Consider the following 26791-nt stretch of genomic DNA (forward strand, 5'->3'; position numbering starts at 1 on the left):
GCTTGTCATTAATTCTATTGTGTGATGTTTACCCAGATTCCTTTTATTTTCTTCGTCCTTTCTCCTTCCCTCCAATTTTAACACATTTCAGTTTATTTCATGCTAGTTCCCATTTGTTAGGTCCTCCAAAGGCCTTCTGTTCCTGGAGAGAATACGCACAGCATGAAACCCTCTGCCTGTGACAAAGATACAATCACAGGTACCTACAGCCATGGCTGAAAGGGAATATTACTTGCTGTTCTCAGAACATGAAACATGTAGGACACTGCTTTTCGTTTGTACAGATACAGAATTAGGTTTTGTACTGGGATTTATAAATTTCTATTGTTTATAACCAAAAACCACTAGTGCTTGCAGCTATTCCTTGAAATAATGAATTGTAGCCATGACTGGTTTTGTACACCTGCGAATTATGGATGAAAAGTTGAACAATCCCACACAAATAGAAAAATAGATACCACAGACAGTGAAAACAGGTTTTTTCTGTCCCACCAAGACAGGCTTGCACTTCTGCTTTCATCCAAGCTAGACATCTTCCATGCTCTGATCCTTAGAAAATGGGCTGCTGCCCACTAGGCTGTGGTCATGAATGCTGCCTCCCTAGTAAAGAGTGGTTGACTTCTCAGATGAAAGTCAAAGATCAAGCATAAAATGAGTACTCTGCAACTGACAGCTTGTTTTCCCCCCAAAGCTGAGATATTATATTCAATCCAGAGCCAGAGTGCCAAGCTCCCCTTGTCTTCAGAGCTGTAGGCATGAGAAGATGAGCTGAGAGAGAGAACATTAATGATTTAACTATTACATTTCTGCAATGGTCAATTGATTGTGACTCCTGTTATTAACTGAGAATGCCATGTAGTCCTGAAATACTTCTTCCAATATTGGACTGAATTGAATTAATTAGACTGGCAACTGCCTCTTTGTCACATTCTGTAGGCTGAAAACTGATTTCAGGTCTTCAAGGTTTACAGTGGATGCAAATTCTTCTCCTCTGGAGTCCCTACTCTATTGTTTGGAACATGGCAGAAAATCATTTAAACAACAAGCAAGCAGTTTTGTTCCTGTTTTACTCCAGGCCTTTAGGGAAGATTAACAGCTATTGTTTCAGACCTATTAAGTTTGAGGAAAGGACTTCATCTGGAGTGTCTGTCATCCTCCTTTGTTGCAGCTTCCCAGGTCCTCCCCTCTGATGCCATGAGAGTGGAAGAATTGGTGTGAGCCTCAGAGCCAGCTCTGGCTGAACAGCAGCGGAGACTAAAATCAATTTTGCCATTTCACACAATTTCAGATCACTTTTGTCATGGGAAGGGAAAGGAGGAAGAGGCAGAGGGCTGAGCTGAAAATGAGAGAAAAGTATGCAGTGGGCTGGGAAGTTGCAACTGCTTGGACACATCTAACCACAGCAATAGCTGATGAAACATGTCTGCTGCAACCAGTCTGGCTTTCCAGGGCTCTGGCAGAAGCAAAGGCAACATCAGGAGCGGTCCCTCAACCACGTGCTGTCCCAGGATTGTACCTGCAGTTGGCCTTGGGAGACCTCTCAGGTGCAAGCGGAAGGACGTAACTTCCTTAGTAGTCCAAATGTAAGCAAGACAGGAGCCCAAGCAAGGAGAAAGTTTTGTGCTTCCACCTATCAAGGGATGCTTGCAACACCTAGTCACTCTATGAACTGACAGATATGGGTCATTCCACAGGAAACTGTAGCCTGACAAAACATTGCATTACTCAGTCTTCAGTTGCTGTCTCTTCAATGCAGACGTCTGATGCATTTGACTTTACTATGTCTATTCCTCCCTCCCCGGCATAGGAGTTTAATTCTGTCTAGACCCACAGTATATACAAACTGAAAGATTATAATTCTAAGGATGATGTAAAGTAGATTGTTTGCTAGGACTCATGTAAATTTACCAATAAACATCAAAAGGTAAGAATAATTCACTTAGAGCACTTCTATTGCTTTTGAGATTTCATGCTGAAGGTCAGAGTCGTACTTCCTGCAGCCATAAGAGTAATGATACTTGCAGCTGTTTACACCGTATTTTGCTGGCCTGCTTGGTAAGACCCCTGCAAAGGCTGATAAAGAGCTTTTTCTGTGTTTTCTTCTAACTGTAGTGTCTTGGGGGAGGCTGGGTTGTCAATTTGCAATGCTGGTTTCAGAAGTGTAACATTCTAGATGAAAATATATCCGTTTTTATTCCCCTGTGTCTTCTGGATTTCTTCTATTTGCTTTTCAGAGTCAGACCTCACTCGAGAAATGTTAGCCCGCCTTGGTATGAAGAGTGATAAAGAAAGGCTAATCGGGGCCTGCCAGAATTTGCATGACTTAGTGTACATCTATGTCTCTTCAACCAACACAATATTCCGACTCCTCAATGCGCATCTGGGCACCAACTTCCCCATCATGCCAGTAAAAGAACATTTCAGCATTCGAGAGAATCTGCAGCTCGTAGTCAGTGCTTTGAAAGAGATGCAAGCCACTGTGGAAACAAAAGACAAAGATGTACGGGGACGCATCAGCCACAGTTTGTATGGTATGATTGCTGATCCCACCACCTCCCTGCAGGACAAGATTGCTGCAGTAAAGGAAATTTATGAGAATTACAAGGAGGTTGCAGAAAGTATCACGGGGGCACTCATTGCAGTGATGTTGAAACATGGCAATTTGCCTGACACAGTAGAGTCTGCTTTTCATCAATTATTGACTTCACCTGCCTTATCCCTCCAAGTATCAGAACTTCTCGTGGAGTATGCTGATATTTTGAAGATACTGCAACAATATGAGACACCAAGTACCACAGAAGGCAACTCCTCCTTGAGTGGAACATCACAACAGTTCAGGCTTCACTCTCCACCCTCCTCCTCTTCACTTCTTGTTTTCCTACAGACTATCCTTCAAGGACAAAGATCCATAAAGAAAAGCCAGAAAATAGCAGCTGACTACTTAGAGGAGGCCTTCAGCGTGCTGAAGCCACCTTGTGAAGGATTCCAAACCTTTGTTAAAATGGTTGAAACCTGTGTCCTAGCGATAACAGATAAGCAGAAAGAGACATAAATGTGCTGATGTATCAGAAATCCATCTTGATTCCTGTCATTCTCACATAGGAAGGAGTTTAAACATGTTTGAACACACATACAAAAGCTATCTGCAGCAGCTGCTTCTAATCTTCTCATTCTTTTTTGAAATCTGGGCTCAGTATCTGTCAGCATTTAGGGGTGAAAATCAAGTTCTGACAACATACTTGAAATCGCTGGTAAACCAAGAGCAACAAGAAAGTAACGTGAAATATAGATAGAAAACAAGCTAATAGTAAGATAGTTTTGTATTAAACCTGTTTTATCTGCCTGGATAAGCACGTCTCAGGATTTCATGGGCAGCAGTTCAGTTTCAGAGAGCATGTTACTAGATTTTAGATGGTGAGCCCTGCCATTACAGACATCTAAATCTGATACACAAGGTGCTGAGCCTCAAACTCCTCCATTTAATCTGCTAAAACCTGAAGACACCCAAATTCCTTAAGTGCCTACATTTCTAATGCTAATATTTCTTGTGTGCTTAAGTTCTGCATTCCTTGCCACGGGATTTCCAAGGGAATGGCAGGACCAAGCTTATATGGAGCTACTCTGAGAGGCAAGCAGTTCACACGGGTGCTTTTGGCTGTCCTTACTTTTGACCAACCAGCTGATCAGTAGCTTGTGCGCTCCTCTCATATTCAGATCTCTTTTGGATAGCTAACTTGTGGCTTACCATTTCAGACAGGGGATGATGAATACAGAACCCCAGCTTTCTGCGAAGATCAGCAGTCACTGAAAGCTGGGGTCGTTTGTGAAATGGGTCAGTGAGTTTCAGTTCAATTATTTGATGACTCCACTGCAAAGTTAAATCACCATGACTAGTGTCCTTGGGCTAGTGAGATAATCTCTCTGATCGTAGCCTCAGCCCAGGGCTAGTGCCAGTGGGGGGGAGGGATCAGGGGTAAAGAAGCAAGTAAGGCATGCTGGAAAGGGGAATTGCAGGCAGAAAATGTTTCTTATCATTTCCACACTGTTATTTTTTGGAGATGGGACAACTTCATAGCTGTTATGGATTGGGTGTCTAAGGCTCCTGAAGAGCTAAATGAACACGTAAAAGTGAGAGGAATCTGCGGCTAAATTGGAAGTTCCAATTCCAATTTGTGATGTTGATTCAACCTCCAGCAGTACACATTGCAGACCGGAAAAGTAGAAAGGCATGTAACACCCAACACTCATGAAGACAGCAGTGGGTTTCACAGGGTCTCCTTCTTTTCAGCGTAAAATGACCAGCATGTATTCATCAGCCACTAGAGAACTGTTACGAGCACAGCATCTGCCTGAGTTTTTCAAAAGAAAGCTAAAGTCAAACATGAAAGCTGAAGGCAGGCCTGAGAAGTCTTGGGATCCTCTGCTGCTAAATTAATGTCTCAAGGCAGCTTTACGCTTCTGTCCCCCATGTGTGAGAGGCAGACAGTCAGCTTGAGGTGATAGCTATGGCATTGGTGCATGGGGTCAGGCAGTGCGGAAAGACTGCTGTGCTGCAACCACAGACTTTGCTGTCCACTGGGACCCTGCGCTCAAAGGAGATATGCAAGGCTGCACAGTTACTCACTTGACTACCACCATGGTGCCTTTTGCATCCCACAGACAGGGTCTTTCTCACTAAAAGTGAAGATACTGAGAGATCTGTAAAGAATCCGAAGTCTATGTGTGTCTTTCCCAAATGCCTAAGGGAAAAGCTACCTACGGTGAAGGGTGTCACTGCCCCACTCTTCAGAAAGGCCATAGATAACTGCCCTCCTACCTGAATGGGTCCAGGGAATGTCTGTTTTCATGAACTAGGCTGAATGGTCCAATCTCAGCTGGAGAGCTGCAGCTGAAAGCAAAGGGAAGGTTGAACCGTCTGTAACAACAGGAACTCCAGATACTGATTTCCTATGAATTGTTCTTGCCTGCTCTTCAATTTTATATATCTGGATGCAGACAGAGAATCAGTCATTGTGGGCCAAGCACAATAAAACTCCAAGTACACTAGGCAGAACAACAGAGGCGAGGGCATTGGAACCGCTGTTCTTGCTTCTTGAAGCTGAAAGAAAGATGAGAGTAGTCATTTAGACCTCTTTTGGCCACCTAAAGCTTCCTGCACGTACTAACACAACTTTTGCCCAAATGAGCCATCCTTCAGTCTACCTACTACTTTGTCTTAGGTCCGGACAAAAACTCTCATTCCTGAATGACTATTTTATGCTCAAAGGTTGCATTCACACACTTTCTCAGAGAGGCAAAAGCAAGAGTCCTGTATTGGTGGTGGACTCTCAGAAGGACAGGGCTGTGGAACAGGCCCAGTGAGGTCTTCCAGCACAGAACAGTTATTTCTGTAGCCAGGATACTCACAGTGTGCACCTTGGCAAAGGATACCTTTCCTCTCTTCTGCCACAGGCGAGAGAACATGACTAAAGCAGCAGCAGTTTTGTCCTGAGGCTTGAAGTGTAGCAACCTTGCAAGCCACCAGAATGAATATCTGAATTTAAGCTGCCTGCAAATCTCATCTGCCCTTGCAGCAGGAATTCTAGGGACCCAAACACTTTTGTCCTATGACATCCTTGCAATGGCAGATGGGACAAATGGAGGCTGCAGGGAACCCTGAGACCTGCCGTATATGAGATAGATTAATCTCTAGTGAGATGCTGGGTGCTGCCAGGTTTCACAGCAACCATATGAAAACTGGATCATGTGGCTCTTGTAGGCGAACACAGCGGAGAAGCTACAGATTTGGCCTTGAGTGTGGTCCCATGTAGGTGCAGCTGGTGAGGGCTGCTTGGAGTACTTGAGACCAGACTGTCCTGTGCCCCCCTTGCATGAACGGCTATGTACAATACCTTCCACAAGCTGGCAGCGGTACTTGCTGTAGTTCCCCACAGAGTGCAGATGCAGCCGGTTACCATGCTGTGTCCGAAAGAAGCTTTTGACAAGGAATATCTCATAAGGAGGAATAAGGACTTCCTTCTCAGATGTGTAGTAAGAAAATCCTTGCACAGCTGCTCCCAGGCAAGTGGTCACTGTGAACAAAGTTTCATTCCCAAACTTCTGGGCTTCATTCCAGAGGCGGGAGGTGGAGGTGAAACGGCCAAATCGCACCCTGCTACCTACTGTGGCCTCGATATATATGTCTTTTACACCCCTGTGCACCCGGTAGCACTTATGTTTTCCCACGCTCTCCTTGCTGTTCTGCCATTCCTTCATTATCTGGATAGCAGTCGTTAGGTAAAAGTGAAAATATTTGAAACTGAAGTTGTGTCTGTAGTGCTCTGGAGAGCTTCCCGCTGTAGATGTGGCCCAGTTCAGCTGAGAGTGCAGGGAAGAGTTCATGGTGTAAGCCATGAGGACTATGGCATGGCTCTCATGCATCTCCCTCAGGAGACCTACCGGGCTCTTTAAAAAAGCCTCCTGAGCCTTCTTCCAGAGACTCAAATAGTCCTTGTTAGCAGCTATTTCCTTTCGGAAATAGTCTCCTCGCTCCAGTTCTTCCATCACCTGATCTCTGCACCCCAGATACTGATCGTCAAAGGAATGCAGAGCCATATCCATCATGAGGTGGGACACAGCCTGCAACATAAAAGCAAATGAATATTAACATCAGAAGTGTGAACTTTTTGCGTATCTCTATGGATGCAAGTCAGGTTTTTTTCCTACCCTCTTCTTGTTTCATTATTGGCAGAGCAAGCAGAGCAGGTAGGCATCTTTGACAAGACCCTCCTGAGCAGCCTTGGGGTATTGTCCAAGCTTCACCCCAGGCAAATGCCAGCCAGGATACCAGAGTTATTTTATGTGGATCAGTGGCATTAAAAACTTCAGGAGAGTTTGCTCTTCAGAGGGTGAGGGTGTAGAGCCTGCAGGACAGACTCACAGTCCATTTATTTGAATATTCTGCTCATGATTAGTAAGTGGTTTTGCAGAGGGAGTAAGCAAAACAATGTGCTTGGGGCAGTGCAGCCTGAACACATCTCAGAGGTGAATTTCTTCTTCCTGTCTTGTAGTACCTCTTGGACAAGTTTTGGCTCTAGTGCATGATGTTCAGTAAAGAGCAATATAGTAGCACTGTGCAAAAACTTTTATTCATCCAGCTTGTTTCAGTGAGGCCAGCTGGACCTGTCATGCAAATAAACATTAAACACATGAGTAAGGATTTACACAGCTGGATGCTGTAACAGGAAAATAACCTCTAATATATCCTGACTATGAAATGGCACACTAATTGCCTGCTTTTACCATTTCTAATGAGTAAAAACCTTATGTGATAAGACGTAAGAAATGGTTTGAGTTATGACATTGTTCTTTTTGCTTTTTGGTCTCCTAGGAGACTAGTCAAGTACTGTAGTCAGTTGACAGTTAGTTGAGCTCTACAAGTACATATTCACTTCATCTCTACTATTCATCCTGGACACATAACCAAATCGGTACCTTTCTTAGCCTCTGAAGTTATATTGGCCCATAAAGTTTATTTCTCCATGATACAGTAATTGCTTTAACAGAAAGCTAAAAGGCAGTCACAAGGAATAGAGCAATATTGTCACTGTCCCATCCAACAACACACTGCTTTTGTCAGAGCCTCAGCTGAGACAGACTGGAAAAGGAGAGGAACATGAGATCAACTCACAAACACAACCTGGGAAACCATCTGTCTCCAAAGGAAGGAAGTTTCCAACCAAGTAGTTAAAAGGAATTAGGACAGGTAAGAAATGGAACAGAGCAACTGAAAGCAGAAGAGTTTAAGATGAATCCAAAGCTCCTTAAAGAACAGGTTTCAAATGAAAAAAATAAAGGGGTTCTTTCAGTGGAATGAGCAATTTCACCATTTCAAATAAAGAACAATGCTTCTCCCCTCTTACCAGCCTTTGCAAGGAGATCAGCAACAGAAGGCTGGCCAGCAGCACTGGCATCCTAGAGTCCACCCAAGACACTGTAGAGAACATTGAGCTCAAGTAGAGGTTGTTTACATCTGCTCCTTTCCCTTTTTTTCTTGAACTGGGAATTTCTGCAGTTCATAATTTGCACTCAGGTTTTGGTGGCGATTCTTCAACCAAAGAGTCACCATACTCTACAGCAATTCAGAAGTCATTAATCAAACCAAACAGACAATTTACTGGTAGAAGTGTGCCCATAATCCATAAGGAAGGATCTGGTTGCACGAACTCCAGCTGGTGTGGATGTTCTTTGCCTTGGTAATTCTCTTATTTCCAAGGTACCTTGTGTTCTTGTTCTTGCAAAAAGGAAGAAAACTCCAGCTTGGAGAAGTCTAAGGCTGTTCTCTCCAGAGGAGTGATATGTCAGAATGAGGTGAAGAGCACTCCTTGATCAGACCTTAAAAAGCCCTTTTAAAGAAGTGCAGAGCTCTGATAAAGCCAACACAGAAATGCAGGGTAGGTTGGGATCCCATCTGGAAGCAAAGATAACGTAGCTGTCCCTCTCCTCCTTAGCTTCCCCTGGTTTCTAATAAAGTGCTGCCAGTTCTACCCATACACCACTGCAGAGTGGCACCTTGTTGACCATTTCCATTAAAAACACTCGGAATGAGTGTGTAAATAAAGATTCTATACTGAGACTAACCCGTCTCTAGAAGCTGCTTTCCAATCACCCTTCCCAATAAAGGGCAGTGAGTTACTCCCCTGCGGAGCCCCCATGGCCTCTGATAACCCTTCTGCATGGAAAAACAGCCAAGAGGAGGTGTCAGACCACAGAGAAGTGAAGTCCATTTTCCATTGCCTGTTAGTGATAGGCTGGGGGAGGGGGACACTTGCAGTCACGGGATTTGCAGTCCCAGATTCCCTGGGAAAAGGGGCGTTTGTTGCAGCTGCGGGGATTCTGTGGACAGAAAGCATTTGCTGAATATTGCTGAAACAGGGTGAGAGATCACATAAAGGTCTCACACTGGGTTCCCTTCAAAGTGGTCTATAACACTTTACCAGCTGATGCTGCTGACAGTATCTGCAGCCACTGGTGATAGGAGATGATGACGTGAAGGATGATGCAAACTGATAAATGCAGCCCATCTACCTCTCCTTCTTGGAATTGCTCTGTCATCTTGGGCTTTATTTTGACTGCTAAAAGTGAGTCCAGAGAAGAGGTTGTGAATTTATTCAAAGGCATCTCCTCTTTTATTCATGTAGAGATAAAAAGGAGCTAAAGTGTGTCAGGCTCCATCAGGAACTTGAAAACCAAGATAAACAGCCCCACTAGAATGTAAATTCACCTGTATATAATCCAGTTGCAGATTATGTCCCTATTTTTCCCTTCAGGCTTCTTAGCATATGTTGCAATATGAGGTGAATGAGGAAGAAAGCCCACTGAATATGCATTTTCAAACACTTCTAAAGCGATGTATTTATCGCATGGTGATAAAAATAATGTCCATAAGATGGCAGCAGAGGATTCATAATGGTACTTAAATCTGCATCGATCAGGTGAAAATCGAGCTTCCCCAGTCCAGCAGTAAATTTGTAATCTCATTTGTGCACTCAGATCCTCAAAGGCCATAATGACTTCAGCTCATATAAAGATCTGGCGACGCAGGGTAGATGACATGATCAAGGCCTTTCTGTGCAACTTCCCAGAAAAAAATATTTACTGAAAGGGAATATATACAGAAACATGCAAATATAGACAGGAAGCTTGATTTTCTTGTTTAGCAAATAAAACCATACAACAGCAAAACCCCTAACTTGTTAGTACAGCAGATACTAGGATTTCCCTAATCTCTCTGGTGTTTTTCCCGGCAAAATTTTCATTCCTTTCAATGAGCACTTTGTCATTTTTACTAGATGGTGTTCAGAGGAGAGGTCCGTTATGAGCAGTGAAGCCCCATCAGTTCATGCCAATAGGGGAACTAGTCCCAGGTGTTTGACCAAGACAAGCAGAGGTACTTATTAACTGCTTATTATTAACTTATTAACTTCTTGGCCAAGGTCAGCATAGCCGATGCAAGTCACAGCAGTTTGCCAAACAAGAGATGCTCACGCTCACGCTGGTGGCCATCCCTGTGGACTTATCCCATGTCCTTACTTCAGGGCAAGGTCTTTTCGAGAAATGCTGAACTCAGTAGATGGTGAATCAGGAAAAGCCTGGCCCTCCTCTCCCTCACTGTCACTGTGTACTGGGATCATGACCTGAATTTCAATGTAGTCACCTCTGGTTCACACTGGGGCACAGGAGGGGAGAAAGAAATCTAGAAGAATGAACCTGGATCCTGCTCCTCAGGGTTCACAGGAGCAGGCTTTACCTTCCAGGCCTGTCTTTAACTGCAGATAAAGGTGTGCAGAGGAACAGAGAGAAGCAGCACACCAACCTGCTTTATGTAAGCAGTATTTATTGCAGTCAGCAGCTGGGGATGGCTGCACCAGCTCACACACAGCCAGAGAGATTCAGTCTTTCTCAGTCTCCTGAGGCTCAGCACTCCCTGACCTTGGAAATGGGATCTGCCATCTACCTCTCAGGGAAGGAAAGCTGACACAGCACATCAAGGGAGGCTGTGCAGAAAGTTGCTAGGCTATAATATTCATACAGGGAGATAGAATTAAGTAGTGCACTAGAAAGAGGATATGTATATAAATGCGCACATATGTATTTTATGTGTATTTATACCAGAGAGATACAAGCTGCCTTGAATAAACCAAATGCTGACCCAACTTGAATCCATTCTTGAACTGATATTCTTTTTGTTTATTTCATAAAGTTTATCGCTTTCTTTTTGTTTGCTTGCTTTTTTTTGGAGATGTTTAGACACTTCTAGTTTCAAGCATAAGTGCTAAAGCATTGGAGAGGAACAGTTGATTTTTTGTTCTTCTTGGGTATATTCAGTTTCACCAGAAACCAATTGTAACAAAGACAATAAGAAATTTCCAAGTTGCTTTTTACAGACAGTCAGTGAATGCACCATACAAACAGAAGAGCTCATCTGAAAGGACTCCTCAAAAACACCTTTAGGTATTTATCTGTTATTGATATACAGGGAAATTTTGTGACAGAATAATCAGAAGAGTGTACCGGAACTAGATTTCTGTCTATATGGTAGTATTTCCACACTTCTAACCTAACAAAATGATCCCACATTGGCACATGTTTACAGTGATTATTCCACCTGAAAATATTGAACTTTCCCGCTCATTGTACCAGGAGGTAGCTGTTCCACCTTCTTCCCAGTGAGTACCTCAGGATCAGATCCATCACATTTACATCACTGTGACATTCTCCTACAATCCTCCTGCATTTTGTAGAAGCGGACAAAAAGTCTTGCTATGTTTCTAAGGCGTACATTGATTTTCTTGAGAGGAATCAGCTTTTTCACCTGCTGCATCATGAGGATTCAAATAGAAGGAGGTCTTCTCAATCATTTCTGGTGAAGCTCAAAATACCACAGAAGACAACTGAAGAGAAACATTTTTGATGAAAGGAAGAAAGCTAATGAAAGCTAAACAAGTGGGATAATTATTGCCTTGTTGTTCTAGCTGGTTAGGGAGACTACTGAAGTCTAGATGGTTTTTTCCCCTCTTTCCCACCCGCAATCTTCTTTCTCCTGTGGGGTTCAGAATGGTCCCAAGCAAAATGAGCGAAGTCACCATCCCATCCTTAGTATCTCCCGAAGAAATGGTTGTAGGCCATGGAAAATCCTATTTGGTCAGAGAGATAGTCACAGGGCGGGTAGTTTTCACAACGCTCATGCATCTGCTCCATTGGGCTTTTGTAATACTCAAAGTACCTGGAGTAGACAGAGAGAGAGATGCCATTCTGCAGATTCAGTTGATGTGGCTGGAGAGGTTTCATCCCCCAGACACAGGCATGAGAAGAGTGCTTCCCCTGGGTGTGACAACAGGGGACTTCTCATGGAGAGTTAAATATCTATTGTCACGGGGATGGACTACTTGAGTAATGGGAAAAGTTGGAATTGAGCCCAATATGAGGCAATTGCTCTTGAGGTTCTATAAGCAAAGGAGACCACAGAAGCAGCTGGGGTTTTTTTGTCCCCAACCCTATTTCCCAGCTACCCAGGAATCTTTTTGTTGTTGTTGTTAATATTATTTATTTTTTTATATCTTTATTTTATTATTTCTGCTTACCCGTATTTGCACCCGGTTTCTGCTCACCTTCCCCCTAGCCACTAGTTTCCTTTAGCTTAAACACTTTCTTCTCATCATCCTCACTTCTCTCATTGGCAGCAATACTATCCCCACTCAGCTTTTGTTTTGCCAGGCTAAGCAAGCCCAAATCTTCTGGTCTCAGCTATACACTCTGGATGGCCTTCTCAGCTCCTCTTCTAGGTTTGGTTAATTTTTCCTGAAGACTGTACACACCGCTGCAGGAGTCCCACCAGTATCTCATTAATTGTTATTTTATTCCTGTATTGGAAATCCCTGCAGCACCCTTGAATTCCATTTGTTTCATCCATATTTCCGGACTAACTTTACCTCATGATCAAATAATACGCCAGGCTGTCTGTCTACCGCAGTGCTTCTTGATTAATGCTTATAGTAGATGCTACTTTAACGATGCCCCACCTGTAAGGGGTTGGTCAGTACAGACAATAGAGATGCTGCTACTGATTTTCATCTTGTTTTTAATCACTGCAGGTTTCAACATCGGCCAGTTCCTCTGCTACCATACTCTGCTCCTCTCCTGTACAGATGGGGCCTCCCGATCCTCTGTTACCTAAAAACAACATTGTCCTCCCAGACCAAAGATGGATTGAATAAAAATTCTTTTTGCACAGGCCTACGTGGGACAGTGGCTTAGCAACCACCTCCAGGAAATTCATGAAGAACATTCTTGCATGACCTCAAATTTCTCCAAATGTTTATATCTAGGATTTCTCCAATTCTTTGTGCTTAGGATTTCTGCACAAAGGTATGTAGGATCTATAGCTTCAGACAGAACAGCTATTCTGATCTAGCCTCACCCCTGCAACAGAGCTGTGCCTCCTTTGTAGGGAGACAGAGGCAATGACCAAGGCTCTGTGATGCTCATTATCCTGGAAACCATCTTTGATGACTCTGCAGATTAGCGCAGCTTCTAACTTATATCCTGCTGTCCCAATGGCTAGCCTGGACAGCTTGTACTGTCTCGCTCCCTGGGAGGAATATCAGAGTCCAGCTGTGAGCTCTCAAAAGGGTATCTATGAAAAAAGAACCATTATCTATCAATAAGTATCTCCTGTAACCTTTTTGCTTCAACACATGAAGGCTATAACATAGATGTACAACAAATTAATGCCTTGTCATGTCCTGTTGCCTTCCCACCCACTCTTCAGAACAGGTCCAGAGTCCAGCTCACAGCCTGAATCATGAGTTGTTACCGTTCATACAGGGTGGACCTCTTCTGCCTCTTCACAAAGGCATTGGCAACTTCCTTTGTAATCTTGATGCCTACCAAAAGAGAACACAGCAGGTTAAAGATGCAGTGCCATGGTCTATGAAAAACAGAGACTAGTCTAACCTCTGCAAATGGAGAGTCTACTCTTTTCACAAGACTGCCACGAACCATCCCAATTGCCCACTCATCTCTCCCCACCCTGCTCTCCACTCAAAGCCCAACAGCTGCACTCCCTCCTCACTCCAACCTGCACATCTACATGGAGCAAGGGCTTTTTCTGTCATTAACTCAACTTCCTTATCACACAGCGTGATCTGAGTCCACAGCAAATGTGCAGAAGGCAAAGTCATGATAGCATAAAATATGAATAAGGAGAAAATTAAGGGAGTGATGAAGGGAATGGCACCTTCTCTCCCTAGCCTGCTTAACTTCAGAGTCTTAGCTTCCTTTCTACATTTTGACTCAGACTACGTGATGTGAGATACCAACCACCAGGCCTTAAAAATGCCTGTAATGCACCGTGAGCAACAGGTGGCACATGGAAATACCAATGCTCACATGTGCAGAGTTCCATGAAAGATGAAGGGTATAAAATAATGAGAGTAAAGAGCACTCAGGGAGAAATGCACCCAGGAGGTGCAAAGATCCTGGTGTTCAGCCACCTAGAGAACATGAGGGGTCTTTCTGCCATGACAGCAAGTAGCCGCTGGTCTCTGCTAACACACCGTGTCAACACAGTTTCTTATTTGTTCCCTTGCGCTTGTGGTTGTGCAAACACGGGGGTGCTGTGGAGCATCCCACAAAGAGCAGGTAGAGCCCCTTTGCCCCCCAGTCCCAGTCAGTGCTCAGCACAGCACAGCCTTGCTCCATGGGAGCATCAGCAGAGGTGTGCATGGATGCCAGCACACCAGCAACACAGGGAGCTGCACACCAATACGTGTTTCAGCAGAGAAACTGACAAACTGTCACTGGGGGAACACAGTTTCTAAGACCTCTGTGTGTGAGGAGACGGTGGCATTCGTGCCCTTTCCTCATCACCATGGGGTGCTTGACCATGTTTCTGTTTGGCAGGTGAGAGATGCCCCCTCTCACCATAAAGCTGGGATTTAGCCTGGATCAAAACACTGACTGCTCAGAAACTGCCAATTAATGAGCTGTCAGAAATCACCACCTTTCCCTGAACACTCTGCTTTTTTTTTTTTTTTTCTCTTTCCTCTTTCCCAATCTATTTGCATTGGCTCACTGGAGAAATACCAGCTTTCGTGCTCCCCAGCAGCAATGTTATTCTTTAAGGTGTGAGAAAGGAGAGACAGGGAAAAACGAGGGGGATTTTCCATACAGATTTTCTGCCAGAATCAGCTTGCTGCAAAAGGTGTGGACATCCCAAGGTGTGCAAATCCCTGTGTCCCAGCTGACCCAACAAAGGAGCGACTGCAGCCCCCAGGAGCAGCCAAGGAAGGTGCTTGCTTTCAAGCTCTCCAGGTTGTGGGATTTGGCAGGGATGTCACAGCTTGTTGCTGTGTGGCACCAAACCTTTCTGCTCTGTGATCCTGCACATCAGACTGGCTACACAGCAGATCAAAAGACCAGTGCCTGGAGGCCCTGGGGCAGGTTCTGCTCTCTCAACAGCCTGGGGTTGCAGCAGTCACTTTGGATAGGTCTCTGAGGCCAGCTCAGAGAAGACGAGAGACTGGCTGTGTTGCTCCACTCACATCACCCTGTTTCACAGAAGGCAGATGCATCCAGCTGCTAACAACCTGCAGGACCCACGTCTTGCCTGGGGGCTGCTCAAGGGTTGTGGAGATGCAGGCCAGTGCAGGGAGGCCGACCTCCCTGTTGTCTCCTGCTCCCATGGCTGTGAAAGGCAGCCCCTCTGTTTGCTGCAGGTGTTCCTGCACCTCAGGGACTGCAGTGCTGAGGGAGCAAAAAGGGAGCAGCAAGAGGGACTCGACATGGTTCTTGTTCATCCCTTGGACCTATCAAAGGGAAGAAAGGAAGTAGATGCAGGAGAATGGAGCTGAGCATCGGTCACAACGATGCACTCACTGGCAGCATTGGGAGATCCTGGGGGGTCTTTGGGATCTGGAAGACAGACAGACAGAGAGGAGTTTGCTTGTGAGTCGTCTTCATCTGCTCCACTCTGGCTGAATCCCTCTGCCTACTGGGTGAATCCAGCTCCCCGGCTTTCCCAGAAAGTCGGTTCCTCCCAAAAAAGGGTCTTATTAACACCCACCATTTAGGGATAGACTTCTTCATCACAGCAAAATTCACCCATTATGCCTGGATTTGTTTAATTTCAACTTCCTCTAAGACAGATTAAATGACACAATAATCATCTAACCACTGTGGAAGATGGAGGAAGACCTTCCTCCTTCTCCCTCCCCACCCTTGCTAAGAGCAGGAAGAGCTAGAGCCAGAGGACCATTTGAGCAAAACCCCACATTTGGAGAGAACCTGAAGATATCTGAACATCTCCTCTATCTTTGGAAAGAGATGTTTCCTTAATTCTAGGGAGAAATCACAAACTATTGATAGGGAAGGGAACTAGGGCCAAAAATTAGTAACAACTCTACCCTCACAGCTTTGTGTCTCATAGTTGAGGTACCTGGCTCACCAGCCCTCCCAAAAGGAATTTACACACTATATTTCTCTGTTCAGTCCTAATCTTAATCCTTAATACTCCCTGCAAACACGCAAGGAAAGCATCCTCTAAGCAAAATGGTAAGTCTCCTCATTTTTGCTCTCCCTCACTGCCCTATTTCACAATTTTTTTCTTCCAATATTTCACCATATTTTTTTTCAACAGTGTCAGTTCCACCCAAGTCACCAGGTATTTGGCATAAGTGTATTTATGGGCAGAAAAGAGGACTCTAGAGACCAAAAAAACCCAACAACTCTGCTTAAACAAAAACTTTTTGTGAAAAGGGTTATGTGTAGTTCTATTTTTAAGCTATGTATACATTCCTTGCATTTAAAAAATAAATAAATTAGAAGTTACTCCAAGGCCGTTAAGCAATCTGGAATAATAATAATGATTTAAAAAAAAAGCAAATATCTACTCAAGAGTGAAAAAGTGAGAGAGAGGCTAACAGATCCAACAAAATATATTTGCCAATATTGAATCATGACATATCTGATGCCAAGGACTGAATGAAATTTAACTCTGAATGGGATAATACAAGAAAAGACAGGGCCCTCTCCTGCTCGGCTTCTCTTTCCCTGCTGTAAAGGGAAAACACTTGCTCTTCTGATCTTCCTCCCCTTCCCTCTCGATCAACTAAGAGCTGCCACTGCATTACTGTCTCTTGTTTATAAAGTCACTGTGGATAAATCACCTCCAAATGGGATGTGCTCTTATTTCAATGGGACAACTCCGTGTTTTTTTAACCATTGCTAGGAGTTGTTTTCCCTTCAGAAATTCTCCACATCCCACATTTCTCAGCAGGTGTAGGCTTGACTCAGTGCTTATCTCTGTGATCCTACAGCATTCCATGGCTGAGAGGCACAAAAACCCTCTCCCTGTGGTCAACACAACTCTGCCTGCAGCTCAACCCTCTTACTCAAAAGTGAGCATCCAGCATACCTTTGCCAGTTCACCTAAATGCTAAATGCAAGAGATGAGGCTCTCATTCCCCAAGCCCTCTCTCACCCATGACTCTCTCTAGCCGATAGAGATCTGAAGTTGTGCAATGACCGGCGATGCACCTCCTCCCCCCGAAGCTGTGCGTCTCTCCCACACCGAAAGGAGGCTGATGGCAAGCTGCAGGGCTGAGCAGCATTCCCGGGAGCCTTTTTGGGAAGACATTTCCTTACCTTTCTCACAATAGCAGGGCGTTGCCAGGGCCAGAGTCACAATCAGCAGTGCCAGCAGACTCCGCATGTCTTCTTTGGCTGCGATAGCCTCCCTAACCTCAGAGCTTTCCTGGAGGTTACTGAAGTTCTCCGGAGTTTGCTTTCGGGCAGCAGTTTATATCCTGTGGTGGCCTGGAGAGACCGGGGCTCTGGCTTGTGTTCCTGTGTCTGAGCTCCAAAACAAAGCCCCTCCTTTGGGCCAGGAGATATCAGGTCCTGGCAACCATTTTGACATCCATCTCAGGGCTCGTGGCATTTCCAGAAGATTTTATCTGAGGTTTTGAATGGGACTGTTGAAGAAAAACAACTGGATAAAAAAAAAATCAGTTTTATTATAAACATGAAAGTCATTCAGCTTCTTGCCAGAAAGCCAGGGGAGAGACCAGCATACCCTGAAGTAGAGCAGCTCTTTTTGTGTGAAGTGACTCTCTCGTGTGGAAAATCAAATGAGACTGAACCCATTGGTGATACTTTTCCCCCACCCCACCCTGACCCATTCCCCTGAAGGTAATGAAACCCATGAAACAGTTTGCATAGGGGAAACACACAGTAGATTTTTGCTTCAGACAGTTTCATCAAAACAATTTGGAGAGCTGAGATTTCTATATTGTTGGGATCTTTGGTAGCTAATTTGGGGGAGGGTCTTTCTTTTTTTCTTCCTGGAAATCTTCCTAGTATGGAGGCTATTCGTTTGGCTTGTCTTGCCTAAAAATCAAATAAACCTTAAAACTCCAGAAGTGTTTTATTCTTCAGGACTTGAGTAGCTGTGGTTGCTTGGTATGTCAAGAGCCCTGCATGGGCTCTTCTACAGCCTATCTGCCAATAACCCCACACAGCCCAAACCCACCAGCCAAGTTCCCAAAGCCATGTCCCAAACAGAGCACATGGATCACATTTTCCTGCACCTCACATCCAGTCCTCCTCAGACCCACATGGAGGGGAAACATCCAAGGGTTACAGAATTAAAGCCTAAAAGGCTCCCAAGGGCAGTCAGAGCCATTAGGGATTGTGCCAATCCCTAGAAACATTGCCTCTTATCTTAGAGAAATTTCAAGGTTACAAAAAAAAGAAAAAAAAGTTTAACTGTTCTATAGTCCAGGAAAGACTGAGTATATATACTAACAACTTCCAGCAAAAGTATCTTAAAGATCAATGGTTTAAAAATAAATAAATGTCTAAAAATAACAGGTATTCTAGGAAATTTATGCTTCCAAAAGAAAACTTGAAATAATATAAATAACTAATTCTAGCAATCCAAACAGCCTTACTTCTCTTCCCAACTTTTCCCAAGCTTTCTAACCAGCATGTAGGCTCTTAAACATGTTTGTTTATTGCTTGCACTAAAGAAATCCCACAGAAATCTCTGGTATTATTCATTATTTATACTGGTAAACCGGAGGTTGGAATCGCCAGATATTTCTGGACACCAGACTCAGACAGCACTAACCCCGTGCCTTCCATTTTGGTCATGTCACAGTGTCAAGTCAAACCCAGACACTGCAGACTTGTTGACTTTAGGGTGTGAAAGTTTTGCCCTGGTTTGTGATCATAAGTTTTGCTTAATTGGGAACATGCAGAACAAGCGTGGGTGCAAATATACCTAATCCGTATGGCTTTTTTTTCCTTAAACTCATTTATCTCTCACTTTTTCCTTTAGACAAAACTTCAGCAGCTGTCAGGGTGGAGTTTCCTATCGTAAGTGTTTTCGATAAATAAATCACATTTCTTTCCAGAAGTTCATCTTCAAAGCTGGCAAAGCCTTGAAGCATATGTTGCAAGAAGATGTGTGTTTCTAATGTGGTAGGTAGATTTGGCTCTAGACTTAATTTCACAGAACAGTCAACAAATTGATACTTTATACCTCATAGCCTTTGATAGCGTGCCATGAATCTTTCCCACTTCTATAATTTGCAGGTGCCTCTAGAAGCCTGGAGATGTGAATATTGAAACCAGCTGTGCTGAGCTGAGATAGAAGATGTTATGTCTCCTGTACACCCCACACCAAAGTGGTCTTCGAGCTGCTGTGGCTGATGACCAGCCCAGAGTAGTATTGAATTATTGGGCATGTCAGCACTGGTGCTTCTTGGCCTGAGGACAGGCTCTGCGAGGTGCCCTGGTGCCGGTGCTGGTGACACCCCCACAGCAGTGACGCTCACTCCTCAATGGGCCGAGAGGTGCTCAGCAACCGGTGTGCAGGGTCAGGCCACGTCTCGATTTTGAATGAGTTATGAACCATAAAATAAAATTGTTCTAGGTGAACAAAGTTGGGCTTAACCCCAAACACTGGGTTTCTTTTATTTTTTTTATTTACCACCTGGAGGGCCTTTTCATGTTTGGTTTCTGCATCTTTCTAGCACTACTAGAATCATTCCAAGTGGAAGATAACTGCATGAAAGGAGATTCCAGAAGGAACTATGTGTAAAGTCCAGATCACACACTCCTTTCTACAGGAGCACCCTACATCAGGACCTGAGGGTAGCTGGATAGACAAGATGCAACTTACAGGCATTTTCTGTCACTAACTCTTGCCCTAACTTTGTTTTTAATATTAAACAGGCACCTTCTAAATTTTGTTTCCGTAACTGAGGAAAGATACTATAGATTTAATTTGCAAAAAGTGTTTCTCGCCCTGCTTTCTGAACACCATGCCATTTTAAGATGTCTTAAGACTGGGAACTGAAATTTGCCTGTGACCTCTAAAAGAAGCCATTTACGGACATTGTAGTTCCTTTCAAACTTGTATGATTGCAAGGTAGTGACTTTTTTCCATAATCTGCACCAGATTATATGATAAACGAACTCAGGTTCTTCGTGGAAATCTGCACACCCCACCACCCCACCCCCCAAAACACTGTGACTCATGAGAAGATAGTATCAAACCAGCCATTTATTGTGTAGTAAACACCCACATCCTGAACTCTCTCTGATCTCTGCTACATCAGCTCAGCACTAGTTAACACAGTGTAGGAATCCATGGCTACATGGGAGAGAAGCAGCAGGCAGGATAACATACAGGGACACAAGCAACTGAATATGTTTCAGAGCCATTGCATTTTTGGGGAGGATACCCTGGGCTCCAGGCCCCAGGATGGGGACAGGTCATCCTTTACTTAGTCCTCCTCCTCCCAAAATAGTGCTTGTAAGCAGCAGCATAGCCATGGTTAAAAGCGTACAGTTCACAGGGGTAGTAGTCCTCGCAGATCTCCCTCTGGTGTTCCTGAGGCCCCTTGTTACGGTCCCTGATCCTGCAAAAGTAGGAGAGAGGAGTGGTAAGTGCTGTCAACTTAAATATCTGTCTACAGCCCTTTTTTCCTGCCCCACAATCCCCCACCAGGATTAAGGGTCCATCGCCCGAGTCCATCATCCAGCTACCAAGATGTTAGCATACCAGCTTCTCCGTTCACCCCACCCAGGGGAGCGACACGACTACAACAAGAGCATTTTGCCTCCCCAGGTAACCTTTTATTTCGGGACTAAGTAGGACGATGGGGAAAGAGGGATGGTTTCTGCCTCAACTTCAGGAAGAGTCCTCCTTCCGCAGCCCCCCAGGCTTGCTGCCTTCAGCTCTTTTGCTCTTTCCCAAAGCCACACATGGAACAAAGACCTGAAACATCCTGCAAAGGGGCCACCTGCTACTGTGGAGAAGGTTTGCCTTGACACCTCACTAGGAGATGATTTCTGTGCTTCAGCCTTTATTATCACAAGCCCTGCATGAGGCATGAAACTGCCTATATCTGCTTTTTACAGATGAGGCAAGGAGGCTCCCAGATGGCCCTGTGATTTAGAAAAGGTCATACAAATTCTGCATGAGAGCTGAGGACTAGAACAAGATCTCAAACTGAGCTCCTTTTTTGGCAATCCCACTCTGATTGCCTCTCCTTCTGTTGGTGTTACCTTACAAAAAATTAAGCAGAGTCCTCCCAGCATATGCGTGTCCTCAAATGCAAGGACTTGCTCTCTGCTATCTGAGTTCTGGTTTCTCCCAGGGTTGGGGACTTCATGGGCACCTCACACCGAGAGAGGACTTCTCAGAAGTCATAATGGCTTCCTCCCCTGGCACCAGCCAATGCCTGGCAAGGAGAGACCTCTCCGCACTCCCATCCTCAGTGTCCTGAGGCTATAACATACCTGCTCCAAGGGATGGCTCCATGGTTCCTGTCAGCTTGTATGAAGCCATTGGCCCTTCGCCTGTTGAGGAAGGGATCTGGGAAGGCAAGGGCTTGTTCAGAGTAGATAGATAGACACTTTTTCAAGTCCAGATTTCAACAAAAGCTAGCTTCCACATTTATAACAGCCTCCTTGCCCGCCCTCCCAGGCACAGTGAAACCCAGGACCTTTTAAAATTCCCTGCTGCCCACCCCACCGGTTCGTGCCCAGGCTCCCCCTCTGGCTTGTGCAGCCTGTATGGAAGTGCACGTGCTGCTCTTGCTCTGCTGTTACTCAAGTCACCCGGGGTAAAGCTACTGTGATTTTGCTGCCACAGCCCCTCTGAGTGAGTGGAGCTTGGCCAAGAGGTATGTGCCAAGCTGCACAGACCATGGGAGGCCTGGGCACGCTCAGCAGAATTAGCAGAACCGTGAAATTACAGGTAAAACCAGGAAGGGCCTGAGCAAGTCTATCTGCCTCCAAGGTTAGGCGGTCACTGAGCAGTCTCTGTGGCAATTTTGGACTGAGGTGCCTGAAGGTCCCTTCTGTCCTTTTTGAGAAATGTCACAGTCCTATTGCAGAGTTCAGGAGACTGTGGGTATCTTTGGTATTGTCTCCAACATGTGCCTTTGTGCTTCTGACTAGCTGCTTTGTGAAGTCCTTTTCCCAGATGGTCTAATTTCTTTTTAGTTCGGATCCATCTGTTCTCTAACCTCTCCAGGATATTGTTTGTTCCAGAGCGAAGCTCTCTACCCTTTCATGCTTTTCCTGTGACACTAACTCTCTCTTCCAGCCAAAGGATCCCTCCTGCCCACACGTCCCACCTGCTTCTTCCGAGGTGCTGAAGGTAAGGCTCTCACTGTCCTTTGGGGAAAACAAATGATGTCACTGGCTTCTGCAGTACCTCTTTCCATGCTTATCCCAGAGCTTTTTGGGCAGTGTCCTTTTCTAGTGTCACTTAACCTGTTTTAGGTGCACGCACAAGGGACCTAAGATCATGACTCTTTGTTTTCCAATTCTCATTATATTCTTTGCAAAACAGTAGTATGCACTTGTGCCCAAACATGTGAAGTCTTTTTTTAGCTCTCTCCCTTTTCATCCTGAAAAATCATCTTTTTTCATCCTTTTTTTATCCCTTTTTTTTCATCTTTTTTTCACCCTTTTCAACCTTTTTCATCCATCAGCCAGTAAATTTAAATTCGCTGGGCAGAGTGGTTCTGCCTTTTTAATCCCTACAGTAAAGTACAAGGAAATGCTCTTGGAGATGTCTGTAGCACACTTCAAATTCAAGAAAATAGTAAAGCAGTCTCTTACTGAGATACTCGTGGGATTCCATGCTTTCACGGGACTCTGGGGAAAGGAAGATTAAAACACGCGGTAAGACACTGAAACACTATATTGATGGGATTCAGTTTTTCACACACCACAGTTCAATAGAACACACACAAATAAGAGAAGCCAGGTTTTAAGGCACTCGTTTAAAAGGAAGAGAAAGGCATCAGTGATGTGACCTAGCATTTATATGAGGAGTTTAGGGTGTTCAGGAGTTTAGAACGGAGCTACCCCATGTCTTAGCCAGGACTTCCAGGCTCGTGCTTGGTCTTCCAGTGTGTGATTCTCACCTTCATGTTCCTGACACTACAGTGGATATGGTACCTGCTTACCTTCAAAGCCTGCGTGTGTGCTCAGGGGATGGATTAGCACAGTGAGATGTGCTTGACTCTTGCAGGAAACAGCATCTTAATTCCATCACTATGGAACCGTGTGCCTCACAGGAAAAGGGGGCTGATATTACAAAAGGAGAAAGGGAAACCTCCCCATTAACAAGGAAGAATTAAGAATACGAACTCGTAGTGCAGATAACAGAGGGGCAGAAAGAGAAGCAGTCTGTGAGGTGAGCTGGAACAGAGAGGAAGGGGCTGAAGCACCCTGGGCCACAAACTACAATGACTGAAGCTGACAGCCCTGGAGCAGGGCTAGGAGGACCTGACACACGGGCAGGAAAACAGGCAAGAGGTCAAATTAAGGGGAAAGAAGACACAAAGTTGAATAAAAAACATCTGAACAGACCCAAAGATATCTGCAGGTTTGGAGTTATCACTCTGCCCGGTAAAAAAGGTCACCTACCATAGCAAGTAGCAGCCATCACCAAGACAGCCAGGAGCGTCAGGATGATGAGAGTGCGCATGGTGCCAGCGCAGGGAGGAATCTCTCACTCTGTCTCTCTCGCAGTGTCTTGTTCTCTTCCCACTGAGGGCAGCAGGAGAGCCTGGGCTGCCTGCAAAATTAGCAGTGGAATGTTTGTTATGAAAACAGAGCCAGGAGGGGGCCCATGAAAGAGCCTGGGGAAGGCGACGGCTGGCTGGTACACACTCTTTATGGAGCCATTACAAAACATCCTCTATTAGCAGATTGAGCCAAGTTTCGGGAAGGAGGGGGCATGCCCCCTTCCTCTCCCAGTTCAGGGCTGGGGGCCATAATTCACAGGCAAGCATGTCACTAGCACTCCATGCTCAGAAAAGCTGGCCTGCACAAGTGGAAGGAATTTCAGGGGCTGCCATGGGCCCGGAGGGAGAGGTGTGTGCTGATCCCAAATGTAAATGTTTGCCTTTCTAATTTTTCTTCTGATCTGCCCTCTTTGCCCTCACCATCCTCTGTCTGGATACACCCAGCCCAGACGGTTCTGTAAGCTTTGCCGATGGAGACATGGAGAATGAGGCTTCAAATAGTCCCTCTCCACTTGACCCCTCTCCCTCCAGCTGGACAGTCATCAGAGGAGGAATTCAACCCTACTGCCCCTTCCCCTCTCCTATTTTACTGCTCCAGGAGTGACAAGCAGCAACCTAGAAGGATTCCTTCTGCTGGAAGGATCACAATTTTTGCCTTGAGATGACAGCACCACCCAGAATGCTATCCCTGCAGGTCCTCACTGTGGTCCTGCCCCTACACTACTCTTCCAGCCCAAGGAACAACATCTTGGTGGGGGAAGAGGTAACCGTATATTTCAGGACTGCTGCCTCTTTGGTCCTGGCCTCACTGGGCACCAAAGTCAGATGTCAATGCAAGGCTTTTCAGCTGAGATGCATCTCCCAGACCAGTCTCTAGGAGCCTCACCTCCTAGCACCTAAAGAGCTTGTCTGGGACCAATGTCATGGACAGCAGTGATGGACAAAAGATGGGGCGTTCCCCTCTCCAGTTCTATGGTACACCTGCTGGGTGAAAAGCAAAGGGAAGTAGTTTGCTAGAGGCAAGGCAGGGAGGGAAGGTGCTGGCGCCTGCCAGACCTCTCTCATGGCAGTGGTGGGGCTGGGACCATGCACGCTGCCTGGGGATGGGCCTAGGGCACAGTAATCATTGTTATGTCTGATTCAAGCTGTGGTGACCGCCTTTTTTGGGACTGTTTTGTCCATGCATACATGCAGGCATCAGGATTTCTCACTAACCGGGTGCAGGCTGAATGCACTCTGGGTGCAGACCATTGCCCCCAAGCCAGTGAGGTGTTGTCACTGCTGGCACCTGCAGGGGCCAGTCTGGGAAGCCATGCTGCAGGTGACACAGCCAAGAACTACAGGGACAGCTAGCCAGAGCCTAACACTTTCACAGCGGAGAGTGAAACTTCAGTGGAACAAGATTATTCTGGGCTTTACAACTTACCCTTTCAATGACAAACTCATGGCCCTTGCCTGAAGCCTGTGGTCTCTGGGAAAGAAACTGAGCAGGGCCTTCAACTTCAGACCAAAGAGAAAGAATTGTTTTTCTTCCCCATTATCCCACCACACGCTGAGAGCAGCTCAGTCCTGCACCATCAATGCCCCCCATACCATCCACGTCCTGCCTGTTCAGTGCTCAGCCTGAGGTGAGGAGGTTGTGCTGGGGCAAAAGCCAGAAGTCTGCTGTTGACACAAGGGCAGAGAAGAAATGAGACTTTTCTGCTGTCCCTCTGTGCCTGTGCCCCGCCACTCCAGGCTCTCTAAGGGAATTCTCTGCTCTGGGATTGCTTGCATTCCTTAGAGCCCACAGTTTTGGAGTTAGTGTTGAATGTGGATTTCATAGGTTTCCTGAATGTTTTGTACACTCTGGGAACTGCCAAGAGAGGGAGGCCTGAGGGAGAGGCTGGAGGAGAGAGAGAGCCCAGAGGGAAAGCAGTGGGGCACAGAGAGGAAGATGCTGTGAGTACTTTGGAATGAAGGTAAGGCTGCACAGCAGGAAACTCCAACACACTTTACAGCCAAACCCTCTTTATTTATCTATATTCACTCCGGGCAGTGCCCTCTGCTCCCTGGAAGACTCTGCTCCCATTTCAGAGGACTCTGATCCCAGAATGCCTGGAGCATCCCCTGCCATCAACCACAGAAGAGCCACAAACACCACTTTAACCCAAACGTTTCATTTTTCACCACAGAGGCAATGCATTTTCCAAGGGATGAAAGAACTCACCGGCTACACAGCCCTATACCAACAAATCTCCTTTGGGGAACACTTTCCCTTGCAAAAGTACATCTCCTTTCTACTCCCCCTGCACTCCGTACTTCTCCAGCACACATCTCCCCTCCCCAGAATCAGTGGGCTGCCCCAGAGGTAACACACTACAGCACAGTGAGCCCCAATCCCCTTGCTTTCTAGCAGCATCCACTGGTTAGAAACACAGAAAGAGGAGCTAAGATGAATTGCCTGCAAATGCCAAGGAAATCTCCGAAATCCCCCAAAAAAAGGGGAGACCAGAAAAACAGCCCTCTGACCTGCCTCTCCTGCTGGAGTGGAGAACCACAACGTTACACACGCCATAGCAACCACTCCTAACATTTTGCAGCTGTGAAGCACCAGCAAGGCATTAATAGCGAGCAGCCGTCCAGGAAAAGCAAAGCGGTCTCCGCATACTCACTAAGCCGTCACTTCCCCGCCAGCCTGCAGCTCCTGTCTGAGGGGGCAGCTCTCCCAGCGTCCTGGACCCTGGACTGAAGAAGAGGGGCCTTTTATTTATTAGCATTGATTCGGTGACTCCTCCCCTCTTCTGTCTCCCACTCACGATCCACCCCCAGGCTACCACCTTCTCCGTCAAAAAACACCTTCTGCCCAGAGCCAGGAAACCAACAACCCCAAGGAACTGAGCCAGGAGGGAGAGAGAGCCACAGCAGACACCAGGGGCTAGTCGGGGCACAGCCACGTCCTGGCTGCCTTTCTGTGCCCAGGAGCAGTGAGTGGGTAGAGGTCTGAGCACAAGCTCCAGTCTCCCTCTTTGCAGTAAGACCCACACACACACACCCTCCTTTCCCAGCTGTGCTCTAACTAGAGACGCGCTGTTGGCCAGGGCACCTGTTCTTCCACGGGGAGCAGGAGGCCGGAAGCCTTCTCCCATCTCCTTTCATGCACCTTTTGCAACTCTCTGATCCCCCCTCCTAACGTCAGGCTAATGTCAGACTGA

The 26791-nt window shown here is 45.7% G+C and overlaps 3 protein-coding genes across 6 annotated transcripts; all 3 read right to left on the reverse strand.

The window, feature by feature from the left end:
• Positions 1–5: 5 nt before the first annotated feature.
• Positions 6–8681, reverse strand: ART4 (ADP-ribosyltransferase 4 (inactive) (Dombrock blood group)). 2 transcript variants are annotated; one of them, XM_063322660.1, is made up of 5 exons: positions 7902–8681; positions 5892–6618; positions 4965–5098; positions 4817–4888; positions 6–142 (listed from the first exon to the last, which is right to left on the reverse strand). In XM_063322660.1, exons 1-3 carry the CDS (start codon positions 7983–7985, stop codon positions 5004–5006), a joined length of 906 nt encoding a protein of 301 aa, XP_063178730.1. In that variant the 5' UTR covers positions 7986–8681; the 3' UTR covers positions 6–142; positions 4817–4888; positions 4965–5003. The 2 variants fall into 2 exon arrangements, with proteins under 2 accessions (XP_063178730.1, XP_063178729.1); XM_063322659.1 differs by lacking the exon at positions 6–142 and adding an exon at positions 2424–2477.
• Positions 8682–8743: 62 nt separating this feature from the next.
• LOC134509972 (osteocalcin-like) lies at positions 8744–17433 on the reverse strand. Of its 2 annotated transcripts, XM_063322663.1 has the most exons (4): positions 17185–17403; positions 15418–15453; positions 13355–13424; positions 8747–11764 (listed from the first exon to the last, which is right to left on the reverse strand). In XM_063322663.1, exons 1-4 carry the CDS (start codon positions 17249–17251, stop codon positions 11635–11637), a joined length of 303 nt encoding a protein of 100 aa, XP_063178733.1. In that variant the 5' UTR covers positions 17252–17403; the 3' UTR covers positions 8747–11634. The 2 variants fall into 2 exon arrangements, with proteins under 2 accessions (XP_063178734.1, XP_063178733.1); XM_063322664.1 differs by lacking the exon at positions 15418–15453 and having other exon boundaries at positions 8744–11764; positions 17185–17433.
• Positions 17434–20092: 2659 nt separating this feature from the next.
• Positions 20093–26324, reverse strand: MGP (matrix Gla protein). Of its 2 annotated transcripts, none has more exons than XM_063322667.1 (5): positions 26252–26324; positions 23497–23647; positions 22684–22719; positions 21352–21427; positions 20093–20468 (listed from the first exon to the last, which is right to left on the reverse strand). In XM_063322667.1, exons 2-5 carry the CDS (start codon positions 23555–23557, stop codon positions 20330–20332), a joined length of 312 nt encoding a protein of 103 aa, XP_063178737.1. In that variant the 5' UTR covers positions 23558–23647; positions 26252–26324; the 3' UTR covers positions 20093–20329. The 2 variants fall into 2 exon arrangements, with proteins under 2 accessions (XP_063178737.1, XP_063178736.1); XM_063322666.1 differs by having other exon boundaries at positions 21352–21442.
• Positions 26325–26791: the final 467 nt, after the last annotated feature.

This window comes from Chroicocephalus ridibundus, chromosome 1 (genome assembly GCF_963924245.1).
Source record: "Chroicocephalus ridibundus chromosome 1, bChrRid1.1, whole genome shotgun sequence".
NCBI classification, from domain to species: domain Eukaryota; kingdom Metazoa; phylum Chordata; class Aves; order Charadriiformes; family Laridae; genus Chroicocephalus; species Chroicocephalus ridibundus.

Bases quoted from the DNA above. Each gene is read 5' to 3' on its own strand.
- ART4 (XM_063322660.1), bottom strand. From the start codon at position 7,985: ATGTTCTCTACAGTGTCTTGGGTGGACTCTAGGATGCCAGTGCTGCTG. The intron at 6,619-7,901 runs GTAAGAGGGGAG...TTTATGTTGCAG, and splicing joins TGATCTCCTTGCAAAGGCTG to GCTGTGTCCCACCTCATGAT. The intron at 5,099-5,891 runs GTATTGTACATA...TCTTTCTTTCAG, and splicing joins CCGCTGCCAGCTTGTGGAAG to CTTCAAGAAGCAAGAACAGC.
- LOC134509972 (XM_063322663.1), bottom strand. From the start codon at position 17,251: ATGCGGAGTCTGCTGGCACTGCTGATTGTGACTCTGGCCCTGGCAACG. The intron at 13,425-15,417 runs GTGAGTGCATCG...CTCTTTTGGTAG, and splicing joins AGGATCTCCCAATGCTGCCA to GCATCAAGATTACAAAGGAA. The intron at 11,765-13,354 runs GTAACAACTCAT...TGTCTACTCCAG, and splicing joins AGGTCCACCCTGTATGAACG to GTACTTTGAGTATTACAAAA.
- MGP (XM_063322666.1), bottom strand. From the start codon at position 23,557: ATGCGCACTCTCATCATCCTGACGCTCCTGGCTGTCTTGGTGATGGCT. The intron at 22,720-23,496 runs GTAGGTGACCTT...TCCTTTCCCCAG, and splicing joins GATGGCTGCTACTTGCTATG to AGTCCCGTGAAAGCATGGAA. The intron at 20,469-21,351 runs GTATGTTATAGC...CTACTTTTGCAG, and splicing joins GGAGCCATCCCTTGGAGCAG to GATCAGGGACCGTAACAAGG.